At 35.3% G+C, this 21,711-nt stretch overlaps 1 protein-coding gene across 4 annotated transcripts in view; it reads right to left on the bottom strand.

Annotated features, from left to right (window-relative positions):
* PRKG1 (protein kinase cGMP-dependent 1) overlaps positions 1-21,711 on the bottom strand; it is a 1,344,779-nt gene that overhangs the window by 163,975 nt on the left and 1,159,093 nt on the right. For 3 of the 4 annotated variants that reach the window (XM_017536379.2, XM_017536378.2, XM_017536380.2), the window contains one exon: positions 2,316-2,381. In XM_017536379.2, coding sequence (XP_017391868.1) covers positions 2,316-2,381 — 66 coding nt within the window. Of the gene's footprint in view, positions 1-2,315; positions 2,382-7,549; positions 8,130-21,711 lie in introns of those variants that run through there. The other variant, XM_017536381.2, reaches the window with a different exon arrangement.

The raw sequence follows: 21,711 nt of genomic DNA on the forward strand, positions 1-21,711 counted from the left end.
CAAAAATACACATATATATGCTCTCCAAGAACCTTTCCTCATTTGCCCACAATTTCCTCCCCTGGGGCCCCATTTATCAAATATTCCCTTTAGTATTTCATTCGCTACATCTTTCTTGATACTTGCATACTGTAGGCTCAGTGCTCTCACCTCCTTTTCACCCACTCATACTTTGTAACCTGGATTCCACCCTTACCACTTTAATAAAACTGTTATCTCCCAGGTGACTAAATCTATTGCCCTTTTTTCTATCTGCATGCCTCTCAGCTTTTAACATTGTGGTCATCTCCTTTCTCATGAAATACCCTCTTGCTTTCTGGGGTCTCCTATACTGCTCTGATTTCTAATATCTCATTATTCTTCACTGGTTTTACTTTCCCTGACTAATGCTTAAACGAAAGGACTTTCCCAAATCTAACCTTGGCTCTGTAATCGTCTTCTCTATTCTTTCACACAATTCTGTCCTGTCTCATCGCTTCAGCTGCTAACCACATGCAGGCAAGTCTAAAGTTAATTTTAAGTTAATTCTAAGAAAAGTTTCTGTCCACATTTCCTGTCTCCTGCAGGACATCCATTCTTGAGTGTTCGATATTGTATGTTCAATGCATTATATTCTTGGTGCAATGTCATTATACCTGCCAAACTGATTTTTCTATTTTCCTTTTATGTCTTTTCTATCCCAATGACATTTCTAATTTCTCCCTTGCTCTTCACATTCAGTAAGACTTAAAACCCTTTGATTTTACCTATTCATTTCTTATGGGTTCCTCTTATGAATGATCTCATAATCACCAACTGAATTTAGACTCCTAACCAAATATTTTGTCTCTAACCTCTCCCTCTAATTCCTTTTACACAGAATTCTCAGATGAGTCTATTAAATCCATTGTTATGGGTGATATCTTTTTGCTGCAATAAAATGTTCAGAGCTGCCCTTATCCCACATTCAATTTTTTCAGTGAACTAGTGCCAGCATGCTTGGGAACTTTTTGCAACACCTCTGCCAATTACCTTTACAAATTCTCACTTGAAGATCTCCCTGACTCTTCTCAAAAGTACTCACTCTTTTCTGAATTCCCTTAAAAATTTATTCTGAAGTCTTTTTTTTTGCCTCGTAGGATGGTTATTTTTATATATGAGACATCCCTATTAGATGCTAACTCCTAAAACCAGCATCTGTGCTGCTCCTTTGACTCTTCTTCCAGTACAATGCTTTGTACATGGTTGATCCTCAGTAAATGTGAGTTGAGCGGAACAGTGAATCAGTAATTATTGTTTTGGGAAACCAGATAAAATATAACAATTTCAGAAATATCCATGGATATTACTATCATTCTTCAACTGTATCTTTGCTCTGGTTCTAGTGATCTAGCATAGAAGGACCTCTAAAAGTCAGATTTGTGAATCAAGTAGAATTCTTCTCCATCCAGAGTCCTCTGAGCTTGGCATCAAGCTCCATCATTCTAGGCTGATCATATATGACCCCTCAGGTTCACTCTACATGGACCCTCACTGCCTATTCCAGTTATAATGGCTCCACTAAAATGGATATTTTACAGATTTTTTTGGTCAGGTGCTTGGCTATTCTGATAAATTTATCCACATACAGTACAACAAAGAAAAGTCTGTTTGACTACTTCCAGAAAGTATGTAGGCATTTTAACCATGTTCTTGGAGAATCAATAATCTGACGTGTAGTTTAACCTATAAAGCATCTAGGTAATGAAAAGAGCAAGTCAGAATTGAGAGAAGAAACAGGGATAGACATTATCAGACAAATTTTTAATGGCCTTAAATATATGCCTATGTCTAGAACTGATTATTTCTCCAAAAGTATCTTCCCTAAATACTTCTATTACGGAAGTCTGGAGATGGGATAATAGAGGGGATAACTAAAACATACTCAAAGAAGAATCTATTTCTTAACAAGAACAGAATAATAATTCTAAAAATTCACAAAAGTAACTAGCATTGGTTGAATACCTCCTGAGTAAAAGACACTTGGACGAATGTTTTACTCACATGTTCTCATTAATCCTCAAAATATCCCTGTGATATTTTATTAACCCAGTATACAAATGAGCTGAGCTGAAGTACACAGTGGTTAAGTACCTTGGTAAAGATCACAAAGCTAGAATGGCAGAGCCAGCCACCTTTCAGAATAATAGGGAATAAGAGTCAAATATAGCACTCATTTAAAAATGAAAAGATATAAAGCAAGTATTAATAGCTCCATAAAATGGTGTCTAATTCCAGGAACTCATGTGTGTTGCTGATATGAGTGTGTAACTCACGTAATAAAACAATGTACTTACTCTCTGTCAATCACAAGGCAGGTTACAGCTTCTGCAGCAATTACGTTTGCTGTTCTCACATCTTCCCTATATAAAAAATAGAGACATTCAAATAAATATCAAACAATCTTTAATATCAAAGCACAGTGTCCATTGTGATTAATTCAGGAAACAATTTACATTATATAAACTCTTCTAATTTATCCACCTCCAGGTTTAAGCTTTGTTTATGTTTCAAATGTTTTTTCTGAGGAATCATCTTACTCTTGTCATTAATCATACAAATTCCACAATTATAATAGTTACAATTTTCAAATTTGAAATTTCACTCACACAAGTAGGACATATTTGATATCATTCCCTTTGGGGGAATTAATAAAATAGTTGGATAATGATCAAGATAGTAATATACATATGTAAAAGATTTTAAAGAATTTGAATTTATACTTCTAGAAATTGAGTATCTGATCCAATTGTATATGAAGTTATCATTATATCCTTGAGAACAATTGATCTGTTTAAATTATTTCCTTAAATACCCTGTTTTTATGTGGTTAACATTTTGGCAACTTATGTCACATAGTCATTCATCTATACCAGAGGTTATGGTTTTTTAAGAGTATTTGACAAATCTTAAGTCACATTGAGAGAAACATATAAATATTGTCTCTTTATATGCATTTAATTTGTTCCTGGATTAGTATCTATCAACCTTTTAAACCTTTAAAAATCTATCCTGGTATCTTATGTTTGATTTATCCAAAGGTGGATTTGATAAATTAATATTCACAATTCATTTTCAGCTACTAAAAATTTAATAGTATCACTGTCATGGTAACATGGTTAGTGGGTACCAAAAAAATAGAATGAATAAGATCTACTATTGGATAGTACAATATGATGATGATAGTCAATAATAGCTAAATTGTGTATTTTTAAATAACTTAAATAATATAATTGGATTATTTGTAACTCAAAGGATAAAAACTTGAGGGATGGATACCCCATTCTCCACAGTGTGCTTATTTTACATTGCATGCCTGAGGTATCAAAACATCTCATGTACCCCATAAACATGTACACCTACTATGTACCCATGAAAATTTTGAAAAATAATTAAAAAATTATAAAATAAGTTATACTTGAAAATTTACTTTTTCCAAAAATAATATTTCTAAGTTAATATAATTAATGATGAATATGTTTGGAATACATTAAAGAGAAAGGTACATATGAAATAATATAGAATTAATAATACAGTCTATAAACCAAAAATCATCACATCTGTTAATAACAGGCTCTTAAGGTTTTAAGAATAAAGATGTTCTCACTAACTTTTTATACTTTCGAAACACACTACATTCTGACATATATTTCTGAAATATATTTTTCACTGATCTCTTTGTCTTTCACTGTTGCTATACCATGCTGTTCAGATTACCGTTGCTTTATATTAACTATTAGTATTTAATATTTGGCAAAGCAAGTTCTCCCTTACTAAAATTATTTTTTCAGAAATGGCATGATGATATTCTTAAGCATTTATTTTTAAGAAATTCATTGATAATATTCATAAGCATTCATTTTTCATATAGACTTTAAAATTATCTCCCACTTCTGAAACATCCACCTTGGGATTCTAGTAAAGTTGTATTACATTAACATTTATTCATTTATATCAAAACATGTTATTTCTGATGATATTAATTTTCCCATGTAAGAACATGGCATGACTTTCTACTTGTTCAGATATAATTTCCTATCTTTAAATACAATTTCATAATTTCTTTCACTTGGGTCCTGATATTTAAAAAACTGTATTCTTATGTGTTTCATATTATGTTTATCTTATGAGTAACATTCCTTTTCATTTCTCACTGATTGCCCTATTCTTTGTAAAAGGCTATCACTTGTTGTATATAATCCACCCACCATACCATTCAAACTGGCCTTTTTTTTTTTTTTTTTTTTTTTTGAGACAGAGTTTTACTCTTGTCACCCAGGCTGGAGTGAGGTGAGGTGGCACTTGACTCACTGCAACCTCCGTCTCCCAGATTCAAATTAGGGGGATTATAGGCGGCCACCACCACACCCGGCTAATTTTTGTATAGATAGTAGAGATAGGGTTTCACCATGTTGGCCAGGCTGGTCTAAAACTCCTGACTTCAGGTGATCCACCTGCCTTGGCCTCCCAAAGTGGTGGGAATACAGGCGTGAACCACCTCTCCCGGCCACTGGCCTCCTTTTAATACACATCATCGCCCTCATGCCATGAGTTCTTAACATGCTTTCCCCAGGCCTAGGAAGTTCCTCTCTTAATGTTTGCTTAGTTCACCCTTCTTATCTCTTCAATCCCAGCCTACATACCCCTTCCTCAGGGATGCCATCCTGAATTGACTGGGTTGGGTTTCTTATGCATCTTTTCTCACAGTCCTACATACCTCTTCATCCAAGCATGTATCACCATTTGTAATTTATATTAATACATGTATTTATGCAGTCATTTGGTTAATAACTCTGTCTTCCTCCCACTAAACTCAATGAGGACAGGGACCACTGCTGGCTTTGGTCCCCATTTCATCCCAAATGCCTCACACATAGACGATGCTTAGTGTTTAAAGCAGTTACAGCACAGACATCATACTCCTGAGCCCTGGGGTAAGAAGGCAGAGCTCAGGCTTTCATGTTGCACTATTCTGATGTTAAACCCACCTCCATTCACAAGCTATGTGAAAGTCTCAATTTCCTCATCTGTAAAATGGGAATAAGAGTACCCACTCATTGTGTGGTATTAAAAGAGATAAAGTTAAGTTTATCGTAGTGCCTGGCCCAGCGGAACTATGGTCTGCTATTTATTATTTCTAATGCTTTTCATCCCCAACACATTCATGCCTGCCTTTGTGGAGGCTCTACCTTGTATTTCATAAAACACTCCTACCCAGAAACACAGTGAGGATTTTCTTTCTGCCCCATAGATGTAAACAATATATTTTCACTTTATTATCAATTTCTTACTGAGAATTTTTGGTAATGTGAACACAACAGGCAGAAAACTTCTGTAGTGCCCATTTGGTGCTTCATAAATTGTGTGAATGACTTATTTCTAAGTTGTTCATGGCAGCATAAGTTTCTACCAATTGCTGTCAGCCAAAAACAAACTAACAACAATAATAAACAAACAACCATCACAGCATAGAAAATATTATATTAAATTTAGCCTTCCCTGAAATATATTTCCATTTGACTATTAAGAAATTGCCCACATTCTTTAAAAATATAATAAAGACAAAATAGTACTTAATTTTGAAGATATGTTCTGTGCATATGAATTTTTAAAAGTGTATTCATCACAAATTTACAATATTTCAGAATTTCATATTATCTGGCCTAAATTAGATATACTTTTAAAGTTGAATGCAATTTTCATGCCACAAAAAGAAGACACATTAGTGTTTTTTTAATGTAGATTTGGGAAATATAAAGATCAGAAGAGTGACATAGTTAATAGAAATATAAAATTTTACTTTAAAAAGGAAAATAAGTATGGCCTACAGCCAGGCGTAGTACCCAGTAAAAGAAGCATCACATCAGGGAAAGAAAACCCAACATATTAAACAATAAATTATAATAGTTTCCATTTATTAAGCACATAGTACATGTCAGGAACAATATTAAAGATTTCATACAAATCTTATTTGTTGTACATGACAAAGGGTGGTGATTTTACACCAGATTTATACCTGAGAATAGAGGTTAGGGAATGAACGCAAAGTCAGATATAGCTAGTGAGTTGCAGCTCTGGAATTTGAACACAGATCTGGCTGTCCCTAAAGTCATGTTCTTTCCACAACAGTACACTGTTTATGTACTCAGCTATCAGATTTTAATTCTACATTCATTAAAATGCAGAATAACCTTTCAGCAGTAAGTATTCATGTCTCTCTGTCCATCATTATGAAAATTATATTTACTTGTTCACAGAACCAGCACTAAGAGTTATGGGTTCCCAAATGTAAAACTAATATGAAAGGATCATTTTGATTTTAAAATTGTTAGAATTCCCTTCCATACCTATGTCCTAGCCTGCTATATTGCTTTTTAATAATATTGCCTAACAATGGGGAATTATTCAATGCCAAGCTCAATCAGTGGCAAACTCATGTTGCCATTATGGTGTCATTTTGTTTCTATTATTAAGGTGCTTTTACCTCTTAAAATCAGAATTTATAGATACCCTCTTTTCTAAGATATAGAGACAAAATATAGATACAGAGACAAAATACTTGATACTAATATATAACATGTAATAATTCTCCTAGAGATTGAGACAAAATCCTTGATATTAATATATAACATGTATTAATCTCTCATTTTAGGAGAGAGAGTAGAAATTTCTAACTTCTAAAGACAGAATGTTAATGATAGAAGCTGACAACACTGTGATTTACTATGTATGTTTATATCATTTATGGGTCCAAGGACCATGGTAAAAGCAAATATCATTTGGATTTAAAGATGTAATATTACATATTTATATAATACAAAGGTCTTATTAACTCTGTGTTGTTATTAAATGTATTTTTATCCATACATAGATATTATGATACTGGTTTCACACAAAACATCTACCAAGTTAGAAGGTATTTCATATAATAGTGGTTTAGAAGTAGGAAAAGGGAGGAAAGGAGAAAACTGTTATTTTTTTAAAAACTAAACTTTCATTTTTACTTTTTTACAGATCAGGGTATTTAATAATTTCTAATAGAATAATTCTTGATATTTTAATAAAATATTGAACACAAGAGAATCTTATAACCAGAATTATAATGCTCAATTTATTTAATTAAAAACTTTTACCAAACACACATTAGCTCTGAACATTCAACACACTATTCTTGCTTTTTTACAATAAATAAATAAATATCTATCTACAAAGCAGTCCATGTCCAACATGCAAATTGTCTTTAAAAATAAAATCGCAGGTTTATCTAGTTCTGCGCCTCTGTATTAGTTGATTTCTATGTGATAGTTAATAAACATTTTTAAAAGCACTACTGCAAAAGTGGCTACTGTTTGGCAGATTAACAAGTATTCTCACAAACTTGCTATTGATTAATAATTACAATCAAAGCTATGCAGTTTAGTAGTAGTCTCTTTTTAAGCATGTTCAGATGAGTTAGAAATTCCTTTCAATGAAATTATGGAGCATGAAAATATCCCCAAATATTTGCAAATATAGGTTTCTGTGCACTGACTCTGATATTCTTTGAACTTCATCACTGGAATCTTCATCATCACTGTATCCCAAAGTGGCGTCACTGTCAGTATCTGAATAATCCATACGGAGAATTCACATGGACTCTTCTTGTTCTAAAGCAATTCTCTTGTGTCTCATGGCTGTGAGAGAACTCTATGGTTCATTGATATCTCAGGGGAACAAACAGAGTGTATGAGGCCAAAGCAGAACACAGTTGATGCAAAGTAGCTGTCAAGAGTAGGGGCTCTCTCTTTTCAGCTCTGGAGCAACCTGACTGCCATCAACAGAATCCCAGCACACTCCCAGTGCCAGCCTTCATGGAAACTGACACTACTCCAATTGCTTATGAGCTTACAGCCATCCAGGGGTCACAGCTCTTGACTCTCTGCCATGTGCAGCAGTTTAATGTCCCCAGTTTAGTTCACACAGTACAAAGCAAATTCTTTTCATCTCAAAATCAAAAGCAATCTTACTACAAGAGGTAGGATAATCAAAATTGATAGGACATGACAAACATCAAAGAGTCACATAAAATAAAATTATAGTATTGAATTAATTATGAACAAGAATTGTAGAGTTGGTGGTAAATCTGACTGTGCTATTTGAAATTGGATCCTGTAGCAGATTAGCGTGCTTCAAGAAAAAGTCGTATAAGGTCAATCACTAATTCCACTTTCCACTAAGTCCTGAAACTATTCCAACATGATTTATCCCCCAACACTGTAATAAAACCCATCATCTAAGTAAACAAGTAACTCACACATGCAAATAATTGTATACCTTCTAATCATGGTTGCACAGAGTGATCAACCAATAAATGTTAGCTATCATCATGCTCATGATCATTATCACTTTAGGACTCTCTGACATCTGGGAAGCCTGTGACCCTTTTTTATATACTTTGTCTCTAGTAATCCCCTTCCCTAAGTATCTATATAATAAATTAATCTCCCAATTCTTTTCTGACACCACCCTCTCAATTTGTTTTCTTGACATTTTGTCTCTAGTCCACTGATGATAGGTATTTTCCCAAAATTCTGTTTGAGCTTTCCTTTTCCTAGCCCTACCTTCTCTCACTGAGGAAAACTCACATAACACTATGATGTCAACTATTAGTTTTATATGAATGACCTGTAAGTCTTCATTTCTAACTTTTACCTCTCTCCTACTATACAATCCTTTCTGGAAGTCGCATTGTGACCTCTGATTCAGACATAACTCATTTTCTCCTAACCTCAACACTGTTTTCCTTGGGCTCCCTATCATGGTAAACAGCATCAGCAATACTGCATTCACCTAGGCTCAAAAGATTGGACTCACTTTTTACTCTTCCCCATCTCTCTTGCATATATTTGGTCATATTGGCTCTATCTCTGTCTTTCTCTAATATCCATACTTCCTTCACATTCCCACAGGCATGGCTCTACTGTGGGCCATCACCATCTCTGCCCTGGACCACCAATCTGGCCTCCTAAGTGATCCCCTCGCCTCTACTCTCTCTCTCTTCTAGTCCATATCTCACTCTACCATACATTTTCAAATGTAAATTGAGTCATGTCAACTCTTTGCCCAAGAACTTTTAAAGAAGACAAGAAAAGTTTCAATGTTTTCATTTATAGTTAGAGGTCCTCCAAGTATCTGATCTATAACTTTCTAGGCACTATGCTGATGACCCTCCACTGTGCTTGTGGCAGATAACTTTGTCCTCAAAATATGCCAGCTGTTAATTCTGTCCATGCCTATGCACATGCAGCTGACTCTTCTAAGAACCTTCTACTTCAGTTCATCCATAAAATCTCCATTATCCTTCAGCAGCATTTTTAAAGAATAAGAACAATTTTTACACTCAAGAAATATATCTACAAAGCTGTGTTTGGTGGCACGCACTTGTAATCCCAACTACCTGAAAAACTTAAGTGGGAGGATCACTTGAGCCCAGGAATTTGAGACCAGCCTGGGCAACATAGCAACACCCCACCTCTACAAAGAAAAAAAGCAAAAGAACTATTTCTGTATATTAACTACAAAAAGAACAAACAAAAAATAGGGGAAAATCAAAAATACCATAACACCATCTACCAGGAGCTAAGGTTAGCATCTTGGTGAATAGGCTTACGAACACTTTATTCTTCTCATCTTTTTTATTTATTAAATTAGAAATGCCACACTTATTATGAAGTACTCATATGTCTCATGAATATAATAATAATAAACCAGCAATTATTTTAACAAATATTTACCGAAGGCTAATATATTTTGAATACCTGACCTTGCAGTCTAGTGGGGACAGATATCAAATTAGTACACAAACACATGCAGTAGCCCTCTCCCACCCCACTAACAGCTCCCCTCACCATTATCCACAGTTTCACTCAGCTACTCTAGGTTTCAGATACCTACGTCAAATTCAGTCCAAAAATATTAAATGGAAAATTCCAGAAAGAAGTCGTACATTTTAAATTGCATGCCATTCTTAGTAGCTTAATTAAGTCTTACTCCATCCTGCTTCATCATACCCTGGACTTGAATCTTCCCTTTATCCAGTGTGTCCCTGCTGTAGATGTTCCCTACCCATTAGCCACTTAGTAGCCATCTCAGTTAGATCAACTGTCACGTCACTGTCCCAAAGTGCAAAAGCAGTGATGCTGGCAATTCTGATATGCCAAAGAGAAGCCTTCAAGTGCTTCCTTCGTGAAAGGTGAAAGTTCTTGACTTTATAAGAAAGAATAAAAGGTCATATGTTGAGATTGCTAAGATCTATGATAAAAACATATCTTCTGTCTGTGAAATTGTGAAGAAGGAATGTAAATCTGTGCTAGTTTTGCTGTTGCACTCAAACTGCAAAAGTTATGGCCATAGTACATGATAAGTGCTTAGTTAAGATAGAAAAGATAGTACTTTTGTGGGTGGAAGACACAAACAGAAAAGTGTTCCAGTTGACAGCAATTGGTTCCAGACTATCATCTGTTTCTGGTAACCACTGGAGGTTTTAGAAAGTATTTCCCGCAGGTAAGTGGGGACTACTCTAATGGAAACATTGATCAAATAGCATGCAATCAGGTAACTAATAGGGAGGATCTGGTTCAGCAACTAGGACAGACAACTTTTGTAAGGACATTAGAAACTAAGACTCAAAGGTGGAGTTGGAGTTCTCAAGATGAAGAGTCAGGAGAAATGTGCCTTAGGAAGCATGCACAGTCATGCACCACATAATGACATTTTGGTCAACAAACAGACGACATATATAACAATAGTCTCATGAAAGACTCCTGTCATCTAGTAATATCATAGCCCTAAACAAACCTACTGTGCTGCCAGTTGTATAAAAGTATAGGACATATGATTATGTACCTTGCATGGTACTTGATAATAAATGACTATGCTATCAGTTTAAGTATTTACTATACTATGCTTTTTACTGTCATTTTAGAGTAGTACTCCTACTTTTTTGTTTTTAAAAAAAGGCTTAATATAAAAGAGCCTCAGACTAGTCTTTCAGGAGGTATTCCAGAAGGCACTGTTATAGAAGATGACAGCTCCATGTGTGTTACCGCTCCGAAGACCTTCCAAGAGGACAAGATGTGGAGGTGGAAGACAGTGATATTGATGATCTCGACCCTGTGTAGACCTACACTACTGTGTTTGTGTCTTTTGTTTTAACAAAAAAGTTCAAAAAGTAAAAAATAAAATAAATTAGAAATAGAAAAAAGCTTATAGAATATGTAAAGAATAAAATATTTTTGTACAGCTAGCCAAATTGTGTTTTAGGAATTAATAGAAACAAATTAAAAAAATTATAATGTAAAAAGATTATAATAAGATAAAGTTAACTTACTATTGAAGAAAGAAAAATATTTTTATAAATTTCATGTAGCATAAGTATCCAGTGCTTATAGAGTCTACAACAGTGTACAGTAATATCCTAGGCCTTCACATTCATTCATCACTCACTGACTCACCCAGAAGAACTTCCAGTCCTACAAGCTTCATTCATGGTAAGTGCCCTATTTGGCTGCATCATTTTTTAAATTTCCTGCTATATTTTTGCTATGTCTTTTCTGTGTTTAGATACACAAATACCATTGTGTTACAATTGCCTGCAGTATTCAGTACAGTCACATGCTGTACAGGTTTCCAGCCTAGAAGTAACAGGCTACACCATCGAGCCTAGGTATATAGTAGGCTATACAACCTACATTTATATAAGTAGACTCTACAATGCTAGCGTAATGAAATTGCCTAAAGATGCATTTCTCAGAATGTGTCCCAATCCTTAAGTAACACATGATTGAACAACACATACAATAGCCTTGAAGTAGGAAAGAGGTTATTGTAACACAAACAAGGTTGACTTAAGAGATTGAGTAAAAGAAGGCAGAGACCATAGAAGACAGAGAAGAAACAGGGCCACATCATTCAGTGGCTGGAGGTAGTTCTCAGGATTTTTTTTTTAAAGGTTCACTAACTTTCTTTTCCCCTTTTCCTTTACCATATTAAATAAAATCTCTAAAGTTAGTTAGAGAGCTTAAACTCAAGTAGAGGAAACAGTTTGTAGTCATGATAGAATAAAGTTTTAAGAAAACTGGATTAATAATTTTGGAATACCTATACTGATGGCCTTTTCACATACTGAAGGAAATGTCACTTAATGTGTAAATGGGATGTAGTGTATAAATCCCATTTAATGTCTAAATCCTATTTATGCATTAAGGAATTCATATATTAAAGAACAATTTCTTCTAAATGGAAAATATAATCTCTGTCTTTAAGAATCCTATGATATAAAATAAAGGAGTAATTTAAAAAATGCATAAAAGTCAATGTATTATTAAGACTATATATCAACTCATGATAAGCATAGTCCTGAGTTTAAAGCAAATCCTCTTTCTGGAGTCTACCCAAGGCAGTGTGGTTTCTTACAATAAAATGGACTCGTGACATGACCTAAAAGAGAACAATTCTCTAGGCAGAAAAATTATAAGTGCTGTCCAAAAAGCACCTCCAAGGTTTATTCTTCCTGGTCATGTGAGTGGATATTTCCATTCATTATATTAATTCACTTCCTGAGAGACTGCATATCCTCTTCAATCTATATCACCGGAAAAACACAATAAGTAAATAGAGAATGAAGAAGTTGGAAAAATTCAATTTTCACAATTTTTTTCATTACTTCTGCTGGGTTGATTGTATAATGAATTTTTTATCTGACATACAGACTTCACTTTCTATGGCATACTTCAGTGACAATGAAAGCAGATGTTTATTAGATTAAGCCAAATAAAACTGCGTTTCTGCAGGTTAAAAACAGCCAAATATTGACAATTTTCTGTGGTTCAACCTAATACACAGAATCAATGAAAGAGAAAGGGAAGAAAAAGTAATTGCAGCAGGATATATATTGCTATTTTTTTCTGCTGTGTTTCCTTTGTTTCTTTGTGTTTCTTAGTGGAACTGAGATTCAGCAGTAACCTGTATGTCTTCCATATTCCACATTTGAATGAATTCATTCCCCTAAATGTTAAAACATGACTGATGGCTTTTGCTCCATCTAGTCATTACAAGTAATATTCTCTACATTCCATTATAGCTGGCATAAGATATTCTGAAGAATTCTGAATCCTAGTTTATTGTTACGGTACAAATGATATTTACTCTGTGCTTTTGCTTCAAATATTAAACTCTTTGGTAAAGCCTTACAAATTTAAAGAATGTCACCCGAGGGAGAATTTACAGATAGAAGGATGAGCTTATTATTCTCTGCTATTATTTTATTAGTAGATTCCTCTTATATCTATCCTTCTTCTCTGAGCCATATTTCATAAAATAATAGAATTAACATAAATCTTATGGTTTTCAGATATAGATATATGTAATTTTGAATGGTAATAGGTGAAAGATAAGCTTGGATTTGAGTAGAATATATAAATAGAATAATTATTCAATAGGTGTGTTATGGTTTGAATGTATTCCTAAAAGTTTATGTGTTGGAAGCTTAATCCCCAATGCAACAGTGTCAAGAATAGAGACCATTAGGAGGTAATAAGGTCAGAAGGGCTGTGCCTTTATGAACGGATCCATGTCATTATCTCAGGAGTGAGTATGCTATGGAAAGAGTGACTCTGTAATAAAAGTGGGTTTGACTCTTGCAGAGTGGCCCTCCTGAACTGTCTTGCACATGGGCCTGTGCTTTCTTGCCCATCCATGTTTTGCCCTCCACCATGGAATGATGCATCAAGAAGACACTCACCAGATGTGAGCCCTTCAGCCTTGGACGTCCTAGTGTACCGAAGTGTAACGAGTTAATTTCTGTTCTTCACAAATTCCCCAATTTCAGGTATTCTATTATAGCTGCACAAAATAGCTTAAGACAGGAAACTGGTACCAAGAAGTTGGGCTGTTGCTAAAACAAATATCTGAAAATGTGGAATCAGCTTTGGAATGAAGTAATGAATAAAGGCTAAAAGAATTTCAAGCAGCAGCTGAGGAAAAAAAATCTAGATTGCTGTGAACAGAGCACTAGGGAAATTCTGGTGGGGGCTCAGAAGACAGGAGCTGTAAAGAGGGACTAAATCTTCTTAGAGATTACTTAATTGGTCGTAATTAAAATGTTGGTAGGAATATGGACAGTAAAGGCAATTCTGATGAAGTTTCAGATGGAAATGAGGAATAGGGTATTGGAAACTGGAGTAGAGGCCAGCTTTATTATAAAGTGGCAAAGAACCTGGCTGAATTGTGTCCATGCCTTATGGCTTTGTTAAAGTTGAAATTTAAGAATGATGAACTAAAATATCTGACAGAAGAAATATCTAAGCAGCAAAGCATTCAAGATGTTATATGACCTCTTTTAGCTACTTACAGTAAAATTAGAGAGAAGAGAAATGATTTTAAGATGGAACTAATAATTAAAACAGAAGTAGAACGGAAAGATTTGGAAAACTCTCAGGCTGGCCATGTAAACAACAATAAGGCATGCTTGGGAGAGAATACTAATGGTGTGGCCAAGCACCTGTTTACTAAAAATAGTAATATGGATGGAAGGAAGTCAGATCCTCTTCATCAAGAATATGGGATGAAGACTGCCTAGGCATTTCAGATACGTTTAAGGCTGCCCCTCTAATCACAGGCCCAGAGCAGGACCTTCAAGTCAAAGTTTCCAGAGAGATGCCCTAAAGGCCTCAGGATTTGCTGAGCTTACTGTAACACAATAAGCTCAGGTGTAGGACCCTTCTGTTTCTTCATTCTAATGCAGCACTCCTGGGCCACCCCAGGAGTAATTATGGCTCAAGTGGGTCCAGGTGTAGCTTGGGCTGCTTGGTCTGCCACTTTGGAGGGCAAAAGCAGTGGGCCTTGGCAGTGTCCACACATAACTAACTCTGAAAGTGCACACAGTTTCCAAGCTGTGGAGCCATGGTAGCCTCCACCAAGATTTCACAAGATGTCATGGACAGCCTGGGGCCCAGGCAGAAACTTGTCACAAAGGCAGAATCACCACAGAGAGGCACTACTAGGGCAATGCCTAGCAGAGCCAAAGGAGTGGGGCTGCATCTGACACCATAACTGTAGAGCTGCCAGCGTGCAACAGAAGCCTAGGAAAGTTTCAGGCACAGACTCACTGGGTGACTAAAGCCAGCAAAGCCACAGGGGTGGGGCTGCCTGAGGCCTTGGGAGCCCAACTCCTGTCCCACTGTGCACAGAAGATGGAACATGGGGTCAAAGGCATTCAAAGAAGACTATTCTGAAGGTTTAATGTTGTTTGCCCTATTCGGTTTTGAACTTCCTTGGCACCCGTTATCCCTTTCTTCTTGCCTATTTCTCCCTTTTGGAATGAAAACATCTATGTTATGCCTGCCCCACCATTGTATTTTGGAGGTAGATAACCTGTTTTGATCTCACAGACACAGCTGGAGGGAATTTGCCTGAATATGAATCGTGCCTTGAGTCTTACACATAACTGATTTAGATGAGGCTTGGAATTTGGACTTTTGAGTTGATGCTGAACTAGTTAAAACTCTGGGGGGTATTGGGATGGAATTAATGTATTTTGGATGTGAGAAGGATGTTAAATTTGGAGAGACAGGGGAAGAATTTGATGGTCTGAATGTATCCCCCAAAGTTCATGTGTTGGCAACTTAATCCCCAGTGCAACAGTACTGAGTGGTGGGATCTTTAAGCGGTGATTTGGTCATGAGAGTTCTGCCCTCAATGAATGAATTAGTGTCCTTATCGAGGGAGTGAGTTTGTCACTGCCAGAGTGAGTTTGTTATAAAAGCAAGTTCAGTGCACTGTCTCTCTGTCTCTCTCTCTCTCTGTTTCTCTCTGTCTCTCTCTTTGTTTCTCTCACTGTCTCTGTCTCTGTCTCTTTCTCTCTCTGGGTGTGTCTCTCTCTCTCTGACTCTCTGTCTCTCTCTCTTTCTCTGTCTCTCTCTCTGTGTTTCTGTCTCTCTCCGTCTCTGTCTGTCTCTCTTTCTGTCTCTGTCTCTCTCTCTCTGTCTGTCTCCCTCTCTCTGTGTGTATGTGTGTCTCTCCCGTGCTTGTGTTCTCTTCCCATTCCACCTTCTGCCTTCTGCCATTGGATGACACAGCAAGAAGGCTCTTCAAAGATATGGGCCCACAACCTTAGACTTTTAAACTTCCAACTGTAAAAAATAAGTTTCTGTTCTTCATAAATTACCCAGTCTGCAGCATTCACTTATAGTAGCACAAAACAGATCAAGACAGGACAAGACAGGATGTGTCATGGGTTATGAATATTTCAGAGAATAAAGTAATGCATTAGTCTTTTCCTTTATTTTTCTTGGTATTCTTCATTCACAGGGCTGAAAAATATTTATTCACTTTTTTCCTATGCCTCCACTTAAGTAGAGTAAGAGGAGGCATACTGAATGACTGGATTGATACACTAGTAAACTTCAACTCATACACATTTGAAATAAATGTTAAGCTGCATGGTCACATATTTGCAAGGATTTTTACCTAAAATAAAACTGGACTGTGTTCTCTCTTATCAGAATTCTTGGCAATGTGTCAGGAAAGTGTCTCCTTTTTATTATTCTACTGCCAACTTTGCATGTGACTTTGAGAAAATGACCCATTCTCCATTTCATTTCTTTCATATGTGAAATGGTGATCAAAATCACTGCCCTATTCTACTCAGTAATTTGTTAAGATTTTATAAATGTCGATACTTTTTAAAAGTTATAATTGCCATAGTCTTCAATGCTCTTAAGATGATTCATCTTGAATCCAAGGATATTTCTTTAGATAGAAAAGTAATTATAAGCCTCTAATTCTGGTCTACTATCTGAAAATGTAAGTGGTATATCATGGAATATGTAGATTTTCATAGTAATATTTTATATAGGTGACTAAAATGTATTTTCACATAGAAATCAAACATGATCACTTGAAATAAGAGATTCTCACAACAAAAAGTCAAGGAAATATAATAAATATGCATAAAACCATATAGTGTAAATGAAAATTAAAACCGAGATTTCAAGATGTTCTTTTAAAGAAGAGAAATATCGAAAATTGTAATACAAAGTTAAATTGGAAAAACAATTTTTGGTACATGTTTATCACATATTTCCTATTTTACCTTAATTGAATAAGGATGATAAATCATTCTACTACAAGGACACATGCACACGAATGTTCATTGCAGCACTGTTTACAATAGCAAAGACCTGGAACCAACCCAAATGCCCATCAATGATAGACTGGACAGGGAAAATGTGGCACATATACACCATGGAATATTATGCAGCCATCAAAAACGATGAGTTTGTGTCCTTTGTAGGGACATGGATGAACCTGGAAACCATCATTCTCAGCAAACTGACACAAGAAAAGAAAATCAAACACTGCATATTCTCACTCATAGGTGGGTGTTGAACAATGAGAACACATGGACACAGGGAGGGCAGCATCACACACTGGGGTCTGTAGGGGGGAAATAGGGGAGGGACAGAGGGGGATGGGGAGTTGGGGAGAGACAGCATGGGGAGAAATGCCAGATATAGGTGATGGGGAGGAAGATAGCAAACCACACTGCCACGTGTGTACCTATGCAACAATCTTGCATGTTCTTCACATGTACCCCAAAACCTAAAATGCAATTAAAAATAAATAAATAAATAAATAAAAAGAGCTAGCTCACTAAACAAAAACTTTTAGTGACTTCATAATTTAGTGCATCTACCATGGTATAATTTTACCCACACTGAAGATTAACTGTGGCTTGAAAACTAACAGAGGAAACAACTGTAAAGGAAAGAAACGCATATCCAATTCAAATGAAAAGTACTAAAAGTCAATCTTCTGTATCCAGTCAAAATTTAAATAGCATTGATTTAGAAAAAAAAGGAAACATGGCATTTGATTCATTAAATGTATCTATTTTTACCAAAAATTATGACATATTAAACGTGGCTTACCTGCTCAGCACCTATGATAGAGATATGCTGTATAAGTATTTTAAAGGTCTTAAAATACTGTATATATACATAAACAAATATACGTACATTAAAATGCTCCTAAATATTTCTCTATATAGATATATATGCATTAAAAGTTTCCTTAAGTATGTATAGCTTAAATATCGAAATATCAAAAAGCCAATTTATTTGATACTTAAAGAGTTTCTGTAAGGTGATAATAAGATAAAGAAGAATACCTCAATTAAAAAATAAGCAAAAGACATGAATAGTCAGTTCACAGACAAGGAAAGAGAAATGTCCTTTAAACATCAGAAAAGATGCACTATCTCACACACAGCAAGACAAATGCAAAAGGATGTGAAAACGATGCTGGTAAAAATACAATCTAGTATAACTTTTGTAGAGATAATTCAGCATAATTTATTTAAATATTTTCTTGTAGTTTTTGATCCTATATATGTACTTATACTTTTGGGAAATGATATTAAAAGCATACTACTACAGCATCATGTATAGGAAGACTGGAAATAACCTAAATACCCATCAAGGCAGTATTGATTAAATACACTTTTTGTACAATAATAAAAAGAAATATTTTAAAACCATTAAAATAACTTAAAAACTCCTATTTGTATATGCTCTCCTATCTTAAATGAAAAGGCCATGGTATAGAAGCATGTGTATGTATTTTATCATTTGTGTAAAATATATATGCACACACACAAATTAGCATATAGTAAAATGCATGGTATTTTTCTGGATGCATCAGAAAAAATAATTCAGGGAAGAAAATGTGTGATTAAAGGACAGAGGAAGAAGGGACAATTAATCTTGTAGCTTTTAAATTTTATATTATACATTTGAATTACATGTATGAAATAAATATTCTATTTTTTTAAAGTTATATGAAATAATAGAAATTAACTCTTACAATTCTGAGTAGAGGGGCTGCTGAGGTCTTACTCTTTTTGACGGGCTGTGTGGTTATTGGCTGCTATTCATTTTTGGGCCATCCCTCAAACCTCACACCAGAACCATCCCCACCTGTCAGGTCTAGAGGTAATTTGTGCTGGCCTAGTCTAATCACACTGAAGAGATACCAGTTTAGCAGGTAGGTCAAGTAAAACATGTTTGTCACAGCATCCTCCAGTGTCACTTACAGCATTGCCTTTTGCCCCAGTTTCTTTGGCAGCAATCATAGGAACTGGAGGACAAACTAAAGAAGGTATTTTTTCAGCAGGGACATCTTAACACCCTTCATAACTTTTAGAGTGGCATTTTGGATCTCTTAAAACATTAAGCTACCAATTGTACACACACACACACACACACGTATTTCACATAGATATCCATGCATATATAATAATTATTATATTCAGTCTCACTTTGAGATTCTCTAATATTTCCACTAGTAACTGGGGAATGTATTTTCTCTTCATAATGATTTTTTTTCAGAATTTAATCACATAAGGTGCATTCACCACTACATTAACTCACAGGGTATCTTCACAATGAGAGAGTAGAACATAGTGGTTAGAAAAGCAGGCTGAAGAATTATTCTATATTGGTTAAAATACCAAATGTGCCACTAATCAGCTGTGTGACCTACGGTCAGATACCTAAGTTCTCTGCTTATCAATTTTCTTATTTAAAAAATGAGAGAAATAATGATATTTGACAGTGCTAATTATGTGAAGAATAAGCAAGTAAATATATGAAAATAACCTGGATCACTGACTGACATACTGAAGCCCTCAATAAACATTAGACAGTATTATTATTTCATTATTATTAAATCATGTCTAATCCCAAAAGACTCTTGTTCATTCTTGTTTGCTGTTGATAAACCATCATGAGTGTCACACTGCTTCTATTAATCTGGAAAGTTCCTCAAGGATTAACAGTTATTTATTCACAGTGAGTAAGGCCCTCCATTGTTAATGCAAAAACATGCTTTTGAAGGGCAAGGAAGGATTTCAGATCACATTGCTGAAATTTTCTAATATGGCTTAATCTCTAGTCTGAAACCTACAGAAAATAATGAAAACTATTTCTTGCTATAATACATAATAGAATAACATCAGTTCATTTATTCATGAAATGGAGTAGGGTTGCTAGATTTAGCAAATAAAAATACAGGGCATGCAATTTAATTTGAATTTCAGATAAATAATGAGTACTGTTTTTTAGTGTGTGTTCTATGTAATAACAATAAAAACATATTCATTGTTTATCTGTGTTAATTTAAATTCTGCCTTAAGCTACCTTCATATGTAATGAACTGTAACCTAACTTAATATGGAAACAAACTTCATTTTAACTGAAAGTACATTTTTTTTTTTTTTTTTTTTTTTTTTTTCGGTGTTTTTTTTTTTTTTTTTTTTTTTTTTTTTTTTTGAGACGGAGTTTCGCTCTTGTTGCCCAGGCTGGAGTGCAATGGCGCAATCTCGGCTCACCGCAACCTCCGCCTCCTGGGTTCAGGCAATTCTCCTGCCTCAGCCTCCTGAGTAGCTGGGATTACAGGCACGCGCCACCATGCCCAGCTAATTTTTTGTATTTTTAGTAGAGATGGGGTTTCACCATGTTGACCAGGATGGTCTCGATCTCTTGACCTCGTGAACCACCCGCCTCGGCCTCCCAAAGTGCTGGGATTACAGGTGTGAGCCACCGTGCCCAGCCCTGAAAGTACATTTTTATAACTAGTAGCCAAATCTCAGCCAATTATAGCAGCTAACCTTTCAGCCAATCACAGGCTGCAAACTGTCAAAACACGTCCCAATAAGGAAAAGACAGTGCCATAACCAATCGGGTTATTTTTGCATGGCACTTCTTTTGTTCCGTCTATAAGTACTTCCTGTCTATATTGCTGAATGGAGCTCTCCAAGACTTTACTGGTTCAGGGCACTGCCTGATCATTTCCTTGCTCAAATAAAGTCTGCTAAATTTAATTTGTCTAAAGCTTTTCTTTGAATATCTAAAATTCAAATTTAACCAGGTATCCTGTATTTTACCAGGCAAACCTAAAATTAAGTTTCTGAATATAGACCCTGAGCCAGATACTCAAAGTTGCTGGGTATACAGAAGTGTAAAGGACAAAGTCATTGCCCTCAAAGAGTTTAGTAAGTAACATGGTTTTTAACAATTATAATGCAGTGTGATCAGAGTAGGCTAAGAGTGTGAGCAAAGTTACAACAAATCGCATGGGAATATCCCAACCCTGACCATGAGATGGTGTAAGGAAGGGGAATGGGTTGATAGTGGATCAGTGAAAGCCATGGGAAGACGCAATGCATTAGATAAGAACTGATGTGCATGTAGAAATTAGTCAACAGAGAAAGTGAGATGGTCACGTCACCAGGAACAGCCTGTGAAATAAATTGAAACAATACTGTGTATAGGGAATAGCAGGAAATTTATAATAGCTGAACCTCTAGGGCCAAATAGGCAAGGAGAGAGAAACAAGGCTAGTACTTTTGGAACAGAAAAAAATCTAAATGGTTTTTATATTAACTACACAAATGTTCTTTAAATATTCAGCAAATTGCTTTAACACATTGTTAAACCTAAGTAAACTCTCTAGAAGGGAGGAAAAATAAATTTTATGAAAACAGGATTAACAGGAGACAATGTGTAGCCAATGTTGTTTAGGTCTATTATTTTGTTTTCTTTTTTTGTCCTTAAAGACTAAAGTGAATTGCTAGAGAAATCCCTAAATCCTTCT

This window comes from Cebus imitator, unplaced genomic scaffold (genome assembly GCF_001604975.1).
Source record: "Cebus imitator isolate Cc_AM_T3 unplaced genomic scaffold, Cebus_imitator-1.0 Scaffold97, whole genome shotgun sequence".
Taxonomy (NCBI): domain Eukaryota; kingdom Metazoa; phylum Chordata; class Mammalia; order Primates; family Cebidae; genus Cebus; species Cebus imitator.